At 39.8% G+C, this 14,216-nt stretch overlaps 1 protein-coding gene across 1 annotated transcript in view; it reads left to right on the top strand.

Annotated features, from left to right (window-relative positions):
- The window catches only part of PRTG (protogenin), a 76,670-nt gene that overhangs the window by 38,562 nt on the left and 23,892 nt on the right, over positions 1-14,216 (top strand). Inside the window, exons 10-11 of the mRNA XM_085070695.1 lie at positions 693-998; positions 1,905-2,093. Coding sequence (XP_084926821.1) covers positions 693-998; positions 1,905-2,093 — 495 coding nt within the window. The remainder of the gene's footprint in view (positions 1-692; positions 999-1,904; positions 2,094-14,216) is intronic.

Here is a 14,216-nt window from a genome sequence, read left to right as displayed (position 1 = left end):
ATCAAGCCACACACCCACAGCATCTTTTGCAAATTTTGTAGGAAAATCTAAAATAAAAATTTGCTATACCGAAAAAATTTGACCTTTTTGGTTTTTTTGCATCTATGTGCCCTTCTTAGTAGAATCAGAACTTTGTAAAAGACCCTGCTGACTTATTTCTGTGCAGTGATTTAATTAGTCTGAACATCATGGCAACAACAAACTGTTTAGTGTAGATCATTAGAACTGATTAATAAAGTCTGACAGGGTTAAGCTTTGGCAGCATGGAACATTGCCATTTCTGGTCGTCTGCCTGTCCCTTTGTCAGCAGTTAGAGCCCTCATTACATGGCTGGAGAAGAAAACATGCACCAAGTGTTCAACAGTGCAGGTTGCTGTCTGGGCTCTGGGTTGGAGCTGCTGCATCTCACCTTGACAGACAGTCAGGGCAGTCAGGGGCTGATTGCCTTTGATTACTGCTGGCAGCAATGAAAGAAGAAAACATTGAGGGTCTTACAGAAAAAAGTTTGCTTAGGCTGTGCTGCATGCAGCAAGTGAGAAGTGTGAGAAGTGTCAAGTTATCCTTTAACAAGAATCTACAAAACTTGTTGGATTATTTAGTTTTACATTACTGGCATCTCATTGAAGGCTGAAGTATCAGACAAGAACTTCCCGTGTTTTCCCTGAGCTCAGATTCTCTCTTTGCCTTTTCAGTTCCCTTGAGAGCTCCTGAGATCAGTCTGACGAGCAGGAGTCCTACAGACATCCTCATCTCTTGGCTGCCAATTCCTGCCAAGTACAGGCGAGGCCAGGTGGTGCTGTACCGCCTGTCCTTCCGCCTCAGCACAGAGACCAAGATCCAGGTGCTGGAGCTGCCAGGCTCTGCCGATGAGTATCTCCTGGAGGGGCTGAAGCCTGACAGTGTTTACTTGGTTCGCATCACTGCTGCAACGAGGATTGGCTGGGGAGAGGCTTCTTTGTGGACCTCACACCGAACCCCCAAAGCTACGAGTGTGAAAGGTAATTCTGGACGTGCTTTGCACTGAACAACAGTGCCTTTTGGGGTTGTTGGATTTCTTAAATTTTCTTTTTCATTTATATTATATAGAATGGAAGAAAATGAGTCTGGATGCTAAAACATTTGAGCAGCCCACAAACAGATCTAGATTTTCTGTACTATTTTGTTCAGTGTAAAATACATTCCTGCAAACTGGGACACTACACATTAGCAGTGTAATGTGCTAATAAAGGATCTAAGTTAATGCATTATAAAAATGTTTTGTAAAATTAATGTATTTATTTATTGAGGTATTATAAAAAAAGTGTGTTTTGAATATGCAAATTGACTTGATATTTGGAGTCTAATTTGTTATAATTGAGTTTTGGATTTCATTATTATTCAGTAATGTCATGCAGAAGAGCATTGAACTTTGCAAAAAGAGCTTGGAAACTATGTAGATCTGAATTTTTAACTTTATTTCTTAGGTGTAGTTGACATCCTCCTGCTTTGCATTTAACTGAGTTTTGACTAATATAGTGAATTATTAATGCTTGATGAAGTGTGATGTTATTGTTAATATTTGCTCTGGCTCACTGTAAAATAGGAAGTAATTTTATAACTATCTTTGGAAATTTTTAATTTTTGCTCAAGAAAATGACCTCATAAATTCAATTATATATTTATTAAGATGCAGAATTAAAAACAGTTTCTATTCTGTTGTATTTTAAATTAAGTTGTTCGATTCAGGTTATAGGGAGTCAGACATCATAAGAAAGAATTATGTGAATACACAGATGAGTTAGAATCAAAGTGACTCAAACTTCACTTGAGTGAATTTTGGACTGATGGACATCCAGAGTTTTGCATGAAAGATAGCTCTTTCTAGGATATAAGATTATTATGGATGTATGTTTCTCTAAACGCAGCACCCAAGTCTCCCGAGCTGCGTTTGGAGCCCATGAACTGCACAACCATCACAGTGCAGTGGCAGCAGGACTCTGAGGACACTGCAGCTGTCCAGGGCTACAAACTCTACTACAAGGAGGAGGGGCAGCAGGAGAATGGACCAATTTTGCTGGATGCTGGTGACCTGGAATATACTGTCAGTGGTTTGGGTGAGTGGATAATATATTTCTCAAATCTTCTCTTTTGGAAGACAGTGATGGCTTAAATCATGAGGACTGCAAGGCAGCAGTGTTAGGTTTGGTCCCAGCAATGAGCTTTGAAAGTTAGGCTGCTGAGGGAATAATCCTCTCACAAAATATGTGTTGTACTACACTTAGATAACCAGATCTTGTAAGTCTTGTGTAAGTTGGAAGGACACCCAACTATTTATCATGAGATACAGAATGTAGTTAGTAAATACTGCTAGTAAATGACATGTCTTTTTTATATTCACTTTAATGTGCAGGCTTTTTCAGCTTTTTTGTATTTATGCCTGATCTAGGAAGAGTGAAAGATTAATACAAAACACCCAAGATTTTTCTCTGGTATTTTTAACGTATTTCTCTCTTATTTGTAGCCTTTGTCACAGCTGTACTGCTGGACAAGCACTGCTTGTTCAACATAGAAGCAAGTAGCCCTTGTGCATGTAATAATCCTGTTAATATTTTTAAGGATCATTGGTAAATATTTGCAGGAATGAGCACAAATATTGGGACACGGAGCTTGCTGAGTCCCACTGGAGTCTTTCCATAGATCACCTGATTCTTTTTCCTCCTGTAGCTCTTGCAATGTGTATTAGGACATATGAGTTGGGATCATCCCTAGGCAGAAGGTACTTCTATTTATGTATTGAACTGAGAATTTCTTTCATCAAAAGATGCAATCTGTCATGTAATCACAGAACTAATATAGGACTTGGCACTTGCTGTTTGAAATGTGTTGAAATAATTTACTTGGTGGTTTTGTGGAGAATTAATCTTGACTAAGTTATCAAAGTTGCCCTGCAGTCTCACTAGGTCAAATGGCTTCTTGACCATGTTCAGATATTCTCATCTGCTGCATGCAGTTGAGATACTTTTTTAGGGGAGACTTGAGAAGAGCATTCTGGTCTGTTAACTGGACAGCTGACCATCTGTGGCCATTTCTAGCCAGAGCATCTGGCAGTGGCTGCCTGTTTAACAGAGCTGCGAGACAAAGGAGCACTGGGGTGAAAGGATGTGGTGTCTGTGTGTCCTAGGACAGAAATGAATAATCTTTTTTTCTTTTCTTATTCTTCAAAACAAAGTTGTAATTTCAAACACGTGCAAACTTACTAACAATGTGGTCTACATGATGTGGATTTTCTCAGTACACTAATACTCCTCAGATGAAAATACTATTTTACAGAATTATATTAGAATGTGTATTATCTCTGCGTTTTTGTTGGATTTTCTTTCCAGTAAGCATGCAGACAGATGAGAAAATGAAAGAAAAGTGAGTTTGGGAAATTGCAACTTTCACAAGGTCAGAATTAATTGAATTGCAAGAAGGAAGAATTCATGTGCTTGAGTTAAACATTCAGTCATGGTGCATGTGATGTGTTGAGTGTTTATTCTTTATCATAATTCTCAGTATCTAAATATGGTGACCAAAACATGATACATTCCATATAATCTGATTGCTGTAATTTATATTTTCCACATCTACATAATTTGTGCTGACATAGACTAGCTTCACAGAAGAGTACTCTTTTCTAATAACTCCAGTAGAAGTAATCTTTTTTTTTTTTTAATGGGTTCTTTGAGTTATTTGAAGTGTATATCACATATGAGGAGTTTTCCTATGTAAGTTTCTTCGCTGGATTCCTTTTTTTTTCTTTTTTTGCTTTATAGCATTTACAGTAAAAGGCATTCATCACTACAGCTACAAAAGACTCAGCACAGGAAAATGGATTAGGTTGTGATTTTCCACTGCTAAGATGATTGCTTATGCTGCAGCTTGGAAAGTTCACCCAGACTTCTCACAGTGATAGTGCCTGTCTGACTGCTGTGTTTGCCCACTGCCAAACTGCCTGTTTGAAATACTTGTGCATGCCAAATTATTTCTTAGAAAACAGTGCACAGCCAATCTTCTGCCTCTGGCAGCTGCACACCTGGAGAATATAGCAGGTAGAATTGTATGCAATATATAAACCTGCAAAGATGAGAGCCACATCCACACATTAAAAAGGGATTGATTTGTTAATCTTTTTATTTCTTGTGAATAATCTGTGTAATTTGGACCAGTACATTTATTTATTTAGGCATTTAAAAATTAAAAATATTAGTTATTGGGATGTGGTCCTACCTGGTACAATTTGAGGTGAAACGAGGCAAGGCACCACACTGGGTTTTGTGACTATGGTAAACTGATTCCTCATGAACTGGACAGAAGCTTTGGAGACTGATGTTCTGTTATCCATTTGCCTCTCCTGAGGACACTAAACTACTGATTTATTGACAGAGTCCTTAAAATAAATGTCTTCATTATGAGCTACAGGAATTAAGAGAACACTGCAAGTGTGAAACTTGAAGGGGAAAGGTGTGTGTTAAGACTTCTGATTTCATGTAAATTGGGTACTATGGTCAAAAGGAAAAGTTATTCCTAATTTGGAAGAATATGCTCACAGTCCTAGATGCTTCCCAGTGGCAAAGAGGGAGCAGTTTCTCATGCATTATCTGTTGCCACTGAATTTACATGGCTTCCAAACACTCTCTCTTCATGCCTTTGTATGACCTAAGGCTGCCTTACCATTCCCTGTTCTTTTGCACAGTTAATAAACTGCAGATAGACTTCTAGTGACTTTTAGAGCATGTCAATATGTCTGTCCATGGAGCTTTCTGCAGATGTTGGTACAAATAAATGCCAGTTGTGCAACATCTGTGTATTTAAAGAAATTTTGCTTACCCTGTGGCAGTTGAAGTGCATCACAAAACAAGAATTCATGATGTCCTCCAATCAAAGAGAACATTGGCATTGTTATTACAAGCACTCTTGATTGCTTTGTTGTTGACAGCTTTGATGTAACTGCTGTAAATGATTGCAAATGTCTGCAGGACTCTCCATGGAAGGATAATTATGATAGGTAAAGCAGAATCAGCAATGCTAGCGTGAAATAGAGTACAATGACTGAACATGAAATGTGGCAATATGAATATGACGCTGCATGTTTTTAGTCTCTTGTTGGTTCCTACCTTGTTTTCTGAGAAGTGACCTCTCTTACTGCACTGTAAGTCTGCCCAGTTACTTCTGTGTACTTTTAAAGTGGATTATTTAACGTGATAGTCAACACGTAAATAGAATGAAATGATCTGACAATTTATTCTCAAAATAAATATCCACCGTTTCACATAGACATTTGTTTGTGTTAAAGGTCTTTGCATTTATTTTTCAATAGCAAGCCATTTCCTAGTCCAGTGTAAAATTCCATTATTACTTGAATTTGCCACAGGAGCAGACCCTTGGGTGCATACCATGCATTTTTGCCTTTATTTTTAATTCCTCCTTTGCTTCCTCCTTGTCTAGAAATTTTCCCCTCACAGAAAGTCTTTCATTGTGAGACTTGATAAGTCTGCTGGTAGAGGTTTTGTTTCTGTAATGGTTCAGAGTGTATGTTCAGTAGTTGAAGTGAGTTTTGCTGATGGAAGAGTTTGTTGGGGAACCTTCTCACTGTGGAACAAGAGAGGAATTGGCAAAACTTGAAAGTTAAAACGAAGAGAGTGTCCAGAGAAGCTCATCTCCCCATTTAAATGTGTTCAGATTATTTTTTTCAAAGAGTATTTTAAGCATGTGCATGTGCCTCTGTGCCTCCATGACATTGGTATCACTACTGTGCTGAGTGGAGTGTTTACCTGTCAGAACTCACTGTATTTGCAGCTGTAGCCCTGGTGGGAAAGTGGAGACTGTACAGGAATGGCAGTGACTCAGAAAAACCCATCTGAAGCTTATCTGGGAGGATAAAATCAAATTCAGCTTCTTGGTTAGCAGGCTCAAGAAAGCATGATCAATTCTGATGCTGTGACACAAAAACGGTTTTTAAGCTTCCTGGAAATCTTCATCTCTGAACTTCATTCCCCAGTTCTTATCGTGTTGGTAATTAATTAAATTAACGTCACTGGTGATGGGGGGTTGCAACATGTTTGTGTGCCTTTAGCCTCCAAGCCTTCTACACATGGAAGAAGGGAGGGAAGCAAGAACTCACTCTGCTAATTCCTTCTTCCCTGGCTGCTGTGTGGGATCTGTACCACCCTCAGTGCTGGCAGTTACAGTCAGGGTTTCAGAAAGTTGGACTTTGGTGACCAGGTGACAGAGGGTCTCAGTGAATGCACCCAAAACCCTGAGGCCAGGAGGTACTGGCAGAGATGTGCATGTGTTCTGTAGGTGCTCCTTTGGTTTTGCTGCATGATGATATCAGAGTAGCTTCTTTCACACAGACACCTTAGGGGATGGAAAAACGAGTCTGTTGGCTTTGGTGACCCATGTTCCTTGGCCTTTCCCTGGAGCAGGCTCCTCCCCAGTGGAGTGGAGTGTCCTGTGCTGGGAGCACTGCTCATTCCTCAGGGTCTGGGGCTGCAGGGCACTTGGCAGAAGCTGCCAAGTGATTGCATGGCCATGAAATAGAAGGGATCTGCATAAAATAAACTATTAGACTAATAAATTGGTTGGTGATTCCTGAGAGGCTTGGAGACGCTGCAAGCTTTCTCTTTGGGAACACTTCTCTTGTGCTGCTGGAGTCATCTAAACTGTTTAATGTGGGGTACTTGTCCTGTTATCCCAGTTTTACATTGCCCGTTGGCATTTTTCCAAGCCCCAATCTAGTACTTTTGGAAAAATAATTAGATTTGGTCAGATCCATGTATGTGATTTACTCCAGAATCAGAAAAGCTTCTGTGTCTGAAAGCTCTTCTGTGTCCTGCCTCTTCCCAGTCACAGAGAGCAGAAATAAAGCAAAGTGCATTTCCTGGTGTTCCTTGACTTGGGCAGTATTTCCAAGTGAAGAATTTGTCAAAGTCTAAATGACACAAAGGCACATTTTGTGACCCTGCATGGCACTTCCCTTTGGAAAGGGAGCTTCTACTGAAGAATTAGCCAGCTACCTACTGCACTTATGATTCCCCCAGAGACTTGGCCTTCAGTTGTTTAATTTCCCTGGGATCTATTTATATTGTGTTACAGCAATGACTGTAGCTAAGCTTTAGTCCAGGGCAGCAAAGATGACAAGGTCATTCAACAGTCTATAGAAATTGAATAAGGGTGTGTAAGAAGAGTCAGTGCAAAGAATTTCTCCAGTTAAGCTGCACCCCAGCTTCTCTTGTAATGATTCTGTGAAAGTACTTTAAAGTTTGGCAAAGCAGTTGATAGGATGGTCAGATAGGACATAGTAGTTTCATTTACACCATATTGCAAATGAATGTGCTGAAAAATGTAAGTTTTAAAAACTTAATGGCATCTTTGGCAGTGTTGATGCTATATTTGTTAAGAACTGCAAATGCTGAAGTATTGAGAAGGAATACTGTAAGTGCATTTCATATGTTAATGTAGTTATTTCTGAAACCTGGGGCTATATTTTCAGTTTTATCCCACGTTTTGTTGGTGTCAAAATGTAGGCTCACATATTTGTATCTGACAGTTCTGTAATACTGAAAATTGTGTATATGGGAATTGATACTGCTTTTTGTTTATTAGTTACTATGGAAATTCAGCTTGGAATTCCCATACAAATTCAAGGAGCCAGGCATTCCTACAGTTTCATGAAGTGATGTGAAAGAAACACAGGTCTTTCTTGAGAAACACCCATAAAAAAAAATCATTGTTAACTGTTCTCAAATGGCATTAAAGAAAATACAATTTGGTATAACAGATACACTTTTTTCTGGTTGAGGTATTTTACATCAGATCAGATATCCACAGTTAATAAAATGCTGATTTGAACAAAAGACACCTCTGTTAAAAAAAAAATCAGAAATTGCTTTAGTTTTTAATAAAGATCAACTGAAAGCTGTTTTCTTGCTTGGAAAACCAGATGATAGCACGGTCTGCTGTATATACTGTAGTCATTATATTTACATTGTTGCATAGTGGAAAGTGTGTAATAGCTCAGTAGGTGACCTGGACAAATATTATCATTTATTTCCACTGTTTACAGCTGGGTCAGTCTAGTGTTTACTCATGCTGATTACATCCTTAAACTAAACCTCTTATCTGTCAATTCTCCTGATTGTGTGTAACAGCCTTGCTACTACTACTTATCAGCTAAAACATAAGGGATTTGCTGAGAGAGGGGAGGAGGAATCGGTCAAATTGCACAGGAATAAAACCAAAAGCCCTAGAAGTAAACCGGGTATGTTTAAAATCAACCTCTTCCTCAGCTAACTGTGACCCCTTTCTCTTTCCCAGACATGGCAGATTATGTGTATTTGTGGTTAACAAACCCAAACTCTTGCCTAGTCCTGCTATCATAGTGCTTCCACGGCATGTCAATAAACAAGAGACACACATTCCTTGCTTCATAATCATGAAAGACAGACCTGTCACCACTCTAAATGAGTCTGTCTTCCAAATGCAGACGTGGCATATCTGCATATCATTTTTTCCCTTTTTTTCCCCCCCTTTCAGGTTTTGAAAGATAGATTATAGATTAGAAGAGACAACGGAGGGGGCTTTATTACCCTGTAATTTTTTAACTTTAAGATATCAAAGCAAATGCTGCTTTGATAAGCTTTTACCTCTTTTATATAAGGAGCCATATTGCATTTTACAGGCTGTAAATGTAAACAGAGGTCAGACTGGGTTTTCTGTTTTGTTGTGATTTACAAACTGTCACACCATGTTTTATTTCCAGTGTATGTCAGTGCTAGTAATTCCTCTAGGTCTGTCTGTAGCAGAGAGCTCCCTTTAGGCTCAGATTTACTGTCCGTGCTTGTGGAAGACCAGACTGAGTGGCAGAGGCAGGGAAGGCATCAAGCCTCTGTCCTGTGCAGCATTTCTGCTCAGGCACTTGTTGGCCATGTGCAGCTGGCTTGTGCTGGGGATATCAGGAGTCTGCACAGTGCAAATACACTGACAGGAGGTGAGCAGACACGCCGATCCCAGACTCACCCACTTGGTTCAGGCCTTCCTTGTGGAAGGAAAATACTACACTGCTCTGTTTAGGTGAGAAATCGCTTCACTAGGGTTGTAAATTGAATTCTTACTGGGCAAAACTGGAGCCAGTGTTGAACTCTGTGGCTCTTTGTTGGAGCTTGTTGGCCTGGCATCCATTACAGCAACTGTGTCTTGGGCAAAGCTTTATTTAAGCACTCTTGCACACGACTGAGTGGGAATCCCAGATAAATATCAGCTTGTTCTGAGCAGATTTGCTGGGGAGCAGCCAGTTAACTGTCAGCTGCTAATGCTGCATACCTTTTATGCAGTTCAAGTGACACATCTGTAAAAAACTGTAATGCCTTCCTTCCTGTGTAGTTCTGCCATTATTTGTTTTGCGTTGTGCAGTATTGCAGATTTGTATCATCATTGCATATTTTCACTTGAATTTTTGTTCTTAAAGAAAGATTGCTTTGTCATATATGTTTTCTGTCAGAATTTAAATCTACCTCTGTTAAAGAAATTTGATTTACGATTTTTTTTAAAATCACATCACAGTTACTTCTGCCCATGGTTTTGTTTTTGAAAGCAAACATTCCTTTCATACAGTTTATTTCTAGTGGAAAGCTTTAATTTTTAATTAATTTGTCAATTTTAAATTACACCATCAAGCCTCTCTAGGTTACCAATATAGCCAGTAATCAGCTTCAGCAGGCACTGCAATAGTGACATTTGTAACATCTGCAGTAGCAGCATAACCGGTTTTGGTGTTGATTAAAATGTTATGTGTGACAGACAAAGAGGAATCTCTAGGCTTTCTTTGAATTAACTGCAGAGTCATGGAATGGCCCTAAAACTCATGGAAAATGATTAATTTGTCAGCATGATAAGCACTTAATCTTGGGTCAGAAAGATTCATTCTTGCTCTCTTAATTAAGATCTTTCATAAACAGGTAGACTGTGTTTTGGAAGGATTTTCTAATATATTTTTATGTAACCTTCTGGAGCATGCCCTGGTCCAGTTTGAGCTCAGTTATCTGGGCAAATAGTCCTGACATCCTCATTTAAACATGCCTCATTTAAACTTTTAACTTCCCAAGCTAGTGGCTCTTTAGCGGGGAAGGACACAGTGAGGGAGCAGATTCTCAAATGCAGAATAAAGATTGAGTGTACTGTACTTCAAAAAATCAAAATGGAGTGCTAAGACAAGTTAAGCCCTGCTCTAAAGAGATACTGTGAGCTGTCAGGAGGAGGGAAGTGTCATTGTTTGGGACAATGCCTTGTAGCTGTGTTAAAGGTAATAATGTAAAGATCTGGGCTTTGTTAAGGCAACAGGAGAGATTATGTTCCATGGGCCCACTCCAGTAGCATGAAGGAGTTCTGCCTATTTTTGAGATACTTTTGCTCTTTATCAGCTGTCCCCATAACTGAGTTGGATGCATGTTTTTCTCAGGGCATCAGATTAATTCTGTCACAACTTGAAGGGCTGGAATCAAGGGTGCTTCAAAGCCTTCAAAGAGGGAGGATTTTTTGCACTCTGGCAAGATAACTTGCCAGTCTGTAGTAACGCAAAATGTGTTGTCTTCAGAGTGTTTAAAGGTAAACTTTTCGATGGTGGGAAAGCGATTAGAATCTTGCAGGAAATGCTCTCTGCTGCTCTGCATTCCTGGGGTAGAAATTCCACCATTTAGAGCTAAACCTGTGTGGGAATTCAGTTGGGAGATTGTGTCATGTTGATTGAGTAACAGTTAGGATGCATGCAAAGAGTGTTGCATTGTTCATTTGCTGGAGCTGGAGGTTAAAATTTGCTTCATGAAAAGGACATACTGATCACTTCTTACAACAAGAAAGTAGTAAATGACTTTAAACAAAAAAACTCAGAGTTGCTTTTAAATGTTTCTAAGTGTTACAAGGAATATGTAATAGATATGTTTTGATAGCTGTAAAGTAAAAGTGACCACTAAATAAAGGCTTTATTTCTTGAAACTGGAGATTAAGTTAAATGTGTACCCCCTGTTTAAAGCTAAAAATGAGCAAGCAGATAATGATGGCAGAATAACCAGATAAGTGATAAACTTTCTTAAACAAAACAACAAAATAAACCAAACCAAACAAAAGAACCCCAGAAAAACTGAACTACTATATACATTCCTGCTATACAACCTTTTCTAGATTTAAAGAGAACTTTAAATGCAGTGGGTGGGGGTTTTTTTTCCCCTTTTTTCTGGAATGAGAGGATTTGTCTCTGGGAGACAGCACTATTTAATTTGCTATTTATTGGATTTCATTAGTAAAATACTTAAGTCCTGGATTGCAAAGAAACTGCTCCTTGGAGAAAGCTTAGAGAAAACTCCTGTTATAGGAAATTAAATCAACATTGTCCATTAATCATACTGCATGTCAACCCCCAGACCTCTCTTGATTGTTCTTGGTGAATGTGAGGAACCATTAGATGTGTGAGGTCCTTAAAGGTCTGAGTAAGTCAAAGGGGAAGAGTTTAAAAAAATGCCACCATTAGCACATGAAAGAGACTTCAGAGTGGACAGAAGAAAACATTTGCTGTACAGGGCTAGTTACATTTCTTAATTTTTTCCCCCCTTTTTCTGTATTATTTTCTTCCATTGTTAAACAACAATCCAGATCTGATAAAAATGTTAATTTAATTCATCCTGAAGTTTTTTTTCATTAACTTTATTTGGGTCATGTTACCAGTTGTAGTTATATGAGAAAGGTAATAGTAGGGGATCTTTGTAATTTCTGTGGTAGTGATAAGTAAATGCACTTTTAAAGCCAAGCTGTTTTCTGGTAGCTTCCCTGCCTTGAGTAACACCTTGGTTATATATTTGCCATGAAGGCATTATTGCTAACAGAAGCACTTTTTCAGTTTTGGGGAAAGATGCAATTGTGGAAAATCGCATGTTTGTTTTTTTCAGGCTTCCTGGAGTCACACTTCTGTGGCAAATGAAGGGGGGGATGCAGGAAGTGGGGAAAAAAACAATCTTGTGTTGGAAGAAGCCACTCTTGCTGCAAAACTTCTCTTCCAAATCTGTAATTTTTTTTTTCTTTTTTCATCTGGGAAAAAGGTTTAGTATAAATAAGATTTGCATTAAAAGTTTATTTTGACATTTATATTCACTTTCACAGTCTTTTTTACCTTTACATAGCTGAATATTGTTACCCTTGCTCAAGCTGGTTATCATTACAAAGCAAAACTATTTGTTACTGCACATGCTTGTAGAAGCTGGGACAGGGAAACACATTCTCATCCTTTTGGCAGATCTGTTAAAGTTTTGAGTTTTCTGCCTCTTGTGGCATCCAGTTGTGCATGCTGGGGGTTTTTGTACAACTGGCACATTTGTATACTCAGACAAAGGGGGAGACATAAAATTCTGTATGCAAATGCACTTCAAAAATGTGGATTTTTTTTTTAAGGCAATTGAACTGGAGATGTTTTGGAGTGGTAGGTAGGATGGTGTATGTGGGGGCAGAGAGGCAGATAGGTAGATATAGCATGACCTGTGCTTTGTGTACATTTACCAACTTTCTCCTTTGTATATTCAAGGTGCAGGGAGGCTCACAGCCTTGTTGCCCAGCTCAGTATGTGTGTGTCTGCATTTGCATGTGTGTATAGACACTGTTGGGAGCAAAGTAGGATACCTTCTTGATCCTCTTTGTCTTAGTCTAGCCCAGCACTTCTCCATCACAAGCATACCTCGTAGTGTATTAGTCCTTTGTATTTATTTTTGTTTTCATGATAATTGCTAATGGCCTAATTTGGCCTTTTTTCTTCCTTCATGTCTTGGCTGCCTTCTTACAGCTTCTCACCTGCCCGTATTTAATTTCTCATGGTTTCCCATCAGCCCTTGTTGCCTTGGTGACAATCACTTGCCTTGCAAATCTGCCTCTGTAGCACTCCCTACCACTTATTCGTGCTGGAAAACTTTTCTCAGAGGTGGCTTGGATATATGAAGTCTGTGTTATCCAGGCAGAGGAGACAGGCAGGCATGGGCTGTGACTGATTATCACTGTCATATAGGCAGTGGTATTCATCCTTCTCCCTCAGAGCTGACAGCCAGATCATGCTTCCAGCCAATTCAATAAAATACCTGAAGAAAATCACCAAAGCACAGCCAAACTGTAGGACAGAAAAGTGAATTGCTTGGCATGATTCAGGTTGCAGGTACAAGTCCAGGGTATTCCAGCTGACCCAGCAGTGCCTACACCTTCCTCTTTTCCTTGAGCCTTCCTGTCAGAAGATCTGCCTCTCCAGCCTCATCTTCCCCCTTGCTGGAGCCTGGAGGAGTCTCCCAGTGGGGGCCCAGAGCCTCTTGTGCCCCTGTGCAGGGCACCTGAAAACTTCTGCCTGAAGCAGTGTGGCAAAAGTCCACTTTCAGCATTTATTCTTATTTCCCTTTCTGTAGTAACACAAGTTTAAATCAGTTACACATGCTGTGTTCTTCCAGCAGTTTGTAAGCATTCCCATGAGTTTCCCAGGTGAATGAGTGTTCGCTGTCACGTTACACACCAGGTACCTGAAACACAAGGAAGAGAAGGGCCATTTTCATGGGCTGCTCAGCTATTGATTGTTTAAACAGCATGATAATGACATCCCTGCAGTCAGTGACAGAGCTGAGCTGTAAATGTCCAGGTTTCCAGCTTTGGATTCAGTGTATTAGATAACAGCTCCCCCTTGAGGGAAATGTCTTTTGTTAATAAACCCATAACACGACTCTTGCATCAGTGGAGCTTTTTGGGTAGCTTTGAGGGTCACAGTTCCACCAGGCTGTGTCAAACAAAGCAGAGTCGTGGTGGCTGTGCTGTGTCCTGACCAGCTGCCAGGGCTTGCTCTGCTGCCTTGGGATGTTTAGCTCTCAGAATTCATCCAAGTGCAACTCAGAGCACAATAAAGTAGCAAAATCTGGCACTTCTGGAAGAAAACTCCCCACATTCTGTGCTATTACACTTCTGACACTTGTACTGGGGCACAGGGATGTGTGGCAAGTGGCAGAGCAGGGCAGGGGCAGCAGTGAGTGGCTGAAGGCTGGGGGAAGCAGGCTGGCTTCTTTCAGCAGCAGCACAGCTAATGCTGCTTTAAAACACTCATCAAACTGCAGGCTCCATGTAGCATTTGTAAAGCTGAATTAATGATGGGAAACCTTTTTAATTGTACAGAGGGAGATAGCTAGCTAAGA

The sequence above is a fragment of the Lichenostomus cassidix genome, chromosome 10, assembly GCF_008360975.1.
Source record: "Lichenostomus cassidix isolate B80296 chromosome 10, HeHo_3.0, whole genome shotgun sequence".
NCBI lineage: Eukaryota > Metazoa > Chordata > Aves > Passeriformes > Meliphagidae > Lichenostomus > Lichenostomus cassidix.
This window is presented reverse-complemented; position numbering and strand designations above follow the sequence as displayed.